Source organism: Pistacia vera, unplaced genomic scaffold, assembly GCF_008641045.1.
Source record: "Pistacia vera cultivar Batoury unplaced genomic scaffold, PisVer_v2 Contig857, whole genome shotgun sequence".
NCBI lineage: Eukaryota > Viridiplantae > Streptophyta > Magnoliopsida > Sapindales > Anacardiaceae > Pistacia > Pistacia vera.
This window is the reverse complement of record NW_022196731.1, coordinates 272201-278999: the sequence shown is the minus strand read 5'-3', so window position 1 is coordinate 278999 and position 6799 is coordinate 272201. Positions and strand designations below refer to the sequence as shown.

Below are 6799 nucleotides of genomic sequence, written 5' to 3'. Positions count from 1 at the left end.
TTAAACTGCGGATTTGCTACATTCGCTGTGCGTGGTATCTGACGGTACAGAAATAAATATCTTCTTAACAGAAAGATGACTTGGCAGCCCTATGTGGCACGTTATTCTAGATATTTCTTCACTGCATTTCATTTTGACACGTCTTCTCCACTACACCCACGTGGATTTGCACCACTACATTCAGCCCTTAATCGCTCACTAAAATTACCATTTCAGCCGTCCCACTAAATGTCTACCAATCAATTTTTACTGACTTCACTTTGAAGATAAATCGATATAACCAATACCAATTTAAATTTTATAATACTTGATTATTAAAAATGACATATTAAAATTACTTTTCAGAATTGAACGTTTCACAAAAATAATTTGTTTACATGAATTTTTTATTAATTATTAATACATTGAATTTTCATTAATTATGCAATTTTTTTAATTGAATACAAATTTAATTTCTAAAATTTTAACAAGAAAATGTACTTAGGATTTTGGTGTGTTTGAAAGCATTTTTAAGATAAGGTATACATATCATATTGTTTTATTTATTTTATTTTATGTTGTTAACATGTTTATAACATTAATATTTAATTTAATACAATGACTGTAATTTTAATAAGCCATGGTTTTGATTAATTTATTATTGTCTCTTCAAATGGACGGCGGATAATGATTATAATATATTAAAAAGTAAATAGATAAAGGAATAACTACTGTACGTTAACCTCTATTGCTGTCAATGATCTCCCTTAACTTCTTATCATCAACTATAAAATAAGTCAAAACTATTTTTTCATAAGTAATAAATTTCATAACCCGCTATAAAATAATTTGAAACCTTATTTAAAAAAACAAAAACCAAAACTATACTTAAAAATTTAAAATATCTCTACCAATGAAATAGTCTAGTACAGTATAATTTAAAATATCTCTACCAACGAAATAGTCTAGTACAGTATAATTTAAAATATCTCTAGTTTAAAATATCTCTAGCCTCTCTACCAACAAAGCACTCTACCAAAATTAACCTTAACGACACATCATCACGCCTTGATTAAACATCCATCAAATTCAGTGGCACTACCGTAAATAGATCAAAAACCCAGCCCATTTTGGGACTAATCATACAAACACAACAAAAATATCTTCTCTTCCAGAGACAAATAAGGCAGCTCAGCGAACACCACAACAATTCTCTCGCAGAGCAGATCCGAAATTCCATGTCAAGTAAAAAGGAAGAAGAAGAAGAAGACGAGATTCGGAGCTCCGGAAAGCGCCAGAAATGCAGTTTAAAAGAAGCGGAGGAATGCGACGGAGAGGAGAGTGAGTTTTCGTTGGAGACAGGTTTCTTCTTCTATCCGACCACTCCGACGTCGTTTGTGGTTTCCGATGCTCTGGAGCTTGATTTTCCTATCATTTACGTCAACAAAGTGTTCGAGATCTCCACCGGTTACCGCGCAGATGAAGTCCTCGGTCGAAACTGGTGAGTAAAAGAGTAATAGTGGAGGAGTTGTTTGTTTTGTGTTTTGATTTGTTGAATTGCCTGTTTGATTTCTTGGTTTTTTGATATTTTGTGGCTGTGGAAGGCGGTGAGGTGGTGGATTTTTTTTTTTTTTTTTTTGCTTGGATTTGTTGTGTGATTATTGATGGTTTTGGTGAGACTTGAGAGGAAGTGAGAGGGAAAATTTGGAGATTTTTTTTTTCTTGCGCTGTTTGGATTGTGTGGAAGCTGGGAAAGTAATGATTGACAAGGGTGAGTTTCATGTTTGGATTGTGTGAAAATTAGTAGAATGATTTGATTGCATGATTTTTTTTTTTTTCCCTTTTTGTGGTTTGAGGCTGCTATAAAATAGCGTTAAGCTCTGTGAAATATTTGTTTTTGGCACTGACAAAGGGGATTTTTTTGCTCTTTTATAGCAAAATTCAAATATTAAAAATAAGATATGGTTCACTCCTTTTCTACTCAGCAAGCCACCTTTACAATGTCATTAGTTCATGGTGATTATTTACCTGCCAAAATCACTTCCCTTTTTTTTAGTTTAAATCATCAAGCTTTCTAGAACGAAGATGTTTGGTAGCATAAAATATTTGTACCAATTTATTTTGTTGCATAAGCTGTCATTATCATGCTTTCGCCATTGATTTATGAACTAGCCATCTGCTATCTTAGCCTTTCAAGATAGTCTTCCATGGTAGGAAATTTTTATTATGAGTTTAAGATCTCTTGATTTATTACAATTCATTTAATGTTAATTTTTAAAGCTGGTTTCATCCTTATGTGATTTGGTTACCAATGTTAAACAGGTGTATACTTAGTAATCTGAAAGATGAAGTGTTTTATAATGTCTGAATATGCTGAATGATAACAGTCCTAGTGGTGATTTTTCAAACCAATATCTTTGATTTATTATACGTTTTCTCACCTAAAAGATTTAAGTGTTTTATAATGTCTAAATATGCTTAATGATAACAGTCTTAGTGGTTGTTTCAAACCAATAGCTTTATTTATTATAGGTTTTCATTGACAATCTAGTAGCAAGTTGGTTATGTGTGATTGCAATTCCCAAATATGCAGTTATAACATATGTTATGTTGGCATTACAATTTATTGTTATTCCAACTAATTGTATCTTGTATAGAGGCTTTACATGATTAAATGATGAGAGATGAGTTGTGCTTTATGTATGTTTTTAAGTGCCATTTTTGTTGCTGAGGAAAGCTTGTCCTTCTTTATATGGAAAGTTCATCCAGCCTACTGTATTTTCTTTCGGTTAATTATTTTTTTTCTTTTTCTTATCAAAATGAAGAAATAAATATATAAACAAATTTAGCTTGTGTTCTATAATTCCAAACAGATTTAATATTAAGGGTTTATTATAGTAACAATAATTACCCCATAATTAAGATTCAACTAATAATATACTTGAACAAGTCATATGTAACTAGTTATACATGATAAGGGTGTTGTGCAGCAAAGTCCAATACTTAATTTGAAGGATACCTGAAAAATAGTTGGTTGAAACTGTTTGACCATTGTGTTCAGTAGAATAATTACCCAACTTAAAAGAGGATGTGAAATCTGGATCCTAAGGCTACAAATCTCCATTGACACAAAAGCAGGGAAAGGTACACCGCTATGTTTTGATGATAATTATAACAAGTTATTGTTCTAATTGGTAAACAAATTTCTGATTTTGACATTCTTCAACTCTTCAAGTAGATGGATGAACACTAATGTAGATAAAACCTTGTATCATATGGCTTTGTCCCCGTTATTGATTTGTTCTAGTGTTGAGTTGTTGTTGCAACTCCAATGTCTCTACTTTAATTCTTGTTTTTAGCAACTAGATACATGTTGATTTCTATTTGTATTAGTCATGAAGTAATTCATACATCACTTTTTTTACAAACTAAATACTATGTCATCGATAACTTACTATTTTGTTTCAAGTCTTAAAATCAATTTGCATGCATTAGAAAATTGTATGTACTGGTCAATTTGCATAAGTTCATGTGTTTTGTCTTGAATTAGTCATCTTTCAGTGTTTGTCCTTCATTACAATAATTTATGGGTGAAAAGTTTGATTACCTGAATGAAATTTTTTTTCATGGATCTTAATTAATTTGTATAAATTTTAACAACTCGAGTAAATTTTGCATATCAAATGCAATGTATTTTTATTTTGGCAAAGATGATCAAATTTAGATGAATATTTGTCATTATTATTATTATTTATACTTTTCATCTTGACTCTTAAAAAGCAACTTTCCAGTTTTGCCCTCTGGCTTGGTGGTCGTACCCTGCCCACTGTATTGAAAAAGAAATGGAGGGAGAGAGAGAATATTTAGTAACTGTATGTGATCAATTAGGTTTTCCTTTATTTCTTTATAATACTCAGCGAGAGCTATTGCTCTAGAGTTAAGGAATTTTATGAAAATGATGCTGTATTTATTTTCTGAAAAAGTACACATAGGAATGGTTGTGTATGATACTTTTGACTTGTTTTTGGTTTTGTATTAGCTGTAATAAGTTTATATATATTGGTCATTTTGGTTGCCGATTCTAATGTACTACGTTCTGTAATCAATATTTTGTGCAATCTGCTTACTGATTTATTATCTCTAGTTGTTCACTTCGTTTAATCAATATGACCTATTGGGGTCATTCCAGCTTCCTTTTTAATTTCACTAGTTTCTGTGTCTGCATATTTCTATCTAAAGTTCATTTGAGGCAACATAAATTGTGGTCTCCTAACAGATACTCTCTTATGTATACATAGTAATGTTAATCTGTAGCATCTGTCTGTGGTTGTGCATGCTTGTGTATGGCATTACTAAGTTATAATATATAAATATCAAATAGTAGGTCTGCATATCCTCTGGACCCTTTTGGTTATGTGGTGTCACTTCCTTCTATTTCTGCCAGTCTACTCTTTCCTGTTCTTCCCATTTCCTTTTCTTAACTAATCATATTAGTATTGTTTTCAATACTTTTAACTTGGAACAATTAAAAAGAATTGCATATCCTTCATGAATTTTGTATTATTTTGTGAATTTTCCTTTAAAACAATAGATAATGATTTTTCAGATTAATCTGCTATTCTTTGCTTTTATTTGTAGTGTAGTTTTCTACAATCAATTTATTGTTGTGTACTTATGATTTATCTGTAATTGATTTTGTTTTTTTGTTTTTTTTTCTTTTCCTTGGCAGTCTTATGTTACAAAGAAGCTCTGTTGACTATTCTATGATTTTTTCTTTGTTCCAGTCGGTTCTTACAGTACAGGGATCCTCGTGCTCAAAGACGGCACCCTTTGGTAGATCCTGTTGTTGTTTCTGAGATCAGAAGATGTCTTGAGGAAGGTATTGAATTCCAAGGTGAGTTACTCAATTTTAGGAAAGATGGTACTGCACTGGTGAACAGGCTAAGACTTGCACCCATCCGTGATGATGATGGAACTGTCACTCACATAATCGGTATTCAAGTGTTTTCTGAAGCAAAATTAGATTTGAATCATTTATCTTATCCAGTATTCAAAGAGACCTGCAATCAGCAGTATTATCAGTCAGCTCAATATAGTTCCCTGAGTGGGCAATCATCATTCATTCAACGTCAAGAAATATGTGGAATTCTTCAACTCTCAGATGAAGTTTTGGCTCACAACATTCTATCACGCTTGACACCAAGGGATGTTGCATCCATTGGATCTGTCTGTAGAAGGATTCGCCAATTGACAAAGAATGAACATGTAAGGAAGATGGTATGTCAAAATGCATGGGGAAGAGAGGTGACAGGTGCATTAGAACTGATGACCAAGAAGTTAGGGTGGGGACGTCTGGCTAGGGAACTGACTACCCTTGAGGCAGTTTGCTGGAGAAAACTTACAGTTGGAGGAGCAGTGCAGCCTTCACGTTGCAATTTTAGTGCCTGTGCAGCTGGGAATCGACTAGTACTGTTTGGAGGGGAAGGAGTTAATATGCAGCCAATGGATGACACATTTGTTCTAAATCTTGATGCAGCAAATCCAGAATGGCAGCGGGTGAGTGTTAAATCATCTCCACCAGGACGCTGGGGCCACACTCTCTCCTGTCTGAATGGTTCCTGGTTGGTGGTATTTGGTGGATGTGGAAGGCAAGGATTGCTCAATGATGTATTTGTTCTGGATTTGGATGCCAAGCAACCAACATGGAAAGAAGTTTCTGGTGGGACTCCTCCTCTTCCTAGATCTTGGCATAGCTCTTGCACGATAGAAGGTTCTAAATTGGTGGTAACAGGCGGGTGCACTGATGCTGGGGTACTTCTTAGCGACACATACTTATTGGATCTCACTACAGACAAGCCAACTTGGAGAGAAATACCCACTTCATTTACTCCTCCTTCCAGATTGGGGCATTCCCTCTCAGTTTATGGTCGGACAAAAGTGCTAATGTTTGGTGGGCTTGCTAGCAGTGGGCATTTGCGGCTGCGATCAAATGATTCCTATAGCATTGATTTGGGGGATGAAGAACCACAGTGGAAGCAACTGGAGTGTAGTGCATTCACCGGCGTGGGTAGCCAGAGTGCTGTTGTTCCCCCTCCTAGACTTGACCATGTTGCAGTCAGCATGCCTTGCGGAAGGATTATCATCTTTGGTGGTTCCATTGCCGGGCTGCACTCTCCTTCTCAGCTCTTCCTTCTAGATCCTTCCGAGGAGAAACCATCTTGGAGAATCCTCAATGTTCCTGGTCAGCCACCTAAATTTGCTTGGGGTCACAGCACCTGTGTGGTTGGAGGGACTAGAGTTCTGGTGTTAGGTGGGCACACTGGAGAGGAGTGGCTACTTAACGAATTGCATGAGTTGTGCCTAGCAAGCAGACAAGACTGAGATCCGGACCCAGACCCGTGATTAAATAACAAGTGACCACAACAAGAGTCAGTTTTTTGACGGACTGCTCTGGAAGACAGTTTTGCTCTAAGATATGTGCCAGTTGTGCACCTTTTTCAATATTGTTTATTCTCGTTTCATATTTTGATTTGTTCTCCTCGTGTTGTGCGTTGTTCAGATACGTATATCGCTGTAAAAAAGGCCACAACTCTTGTGGATTTTATCCGATTGCTGTATAATGTGAAACAAGAATTTACTGTATGTATGAATGTATACTGTATTCACTGGTGTGGGCAACCAGAGTGCTGTACTTTTAGTTTCTTTTTCCTTGTTTCATTGGAGGTTGCTTCTACTTCTGGGAATTCTGCTGCAGATGGAACGCTAACCCGATACAGTAGACTGAGTGGTGAAGGTATGCAAGCAAACATTGAACTGATTC

The 6799-nt window shown here is 35.1% G+C and overlaps 1 protein-coding gene across 1 annotated transcript; it reads left to right on the top strand.

The window, feature by feature from the left end:
- Positions 1-1152: 1152 nt before the first annotated feature.
- LOC116118723 (adagio protein 3) lies at positions 1153-6644 on the top strand. The gene is made up of 2 exons (XM_031404695.1): positions 1153-1480; positions 4764-6644. The coding sequence occupies exons 1-2, from the start codon at positions 1218-1220 to the stop codon at positions 6358-6360; spliced, it is 1860 nt and encodes a 619-aa protein (XP_031260555.1). The 5' UTR covers positions 1153-1217; the 3' UTR covers positions 6361-6644.
- The last annotated feature ends 155 nt before the right edge of the window (positions 6645-6799 follow it).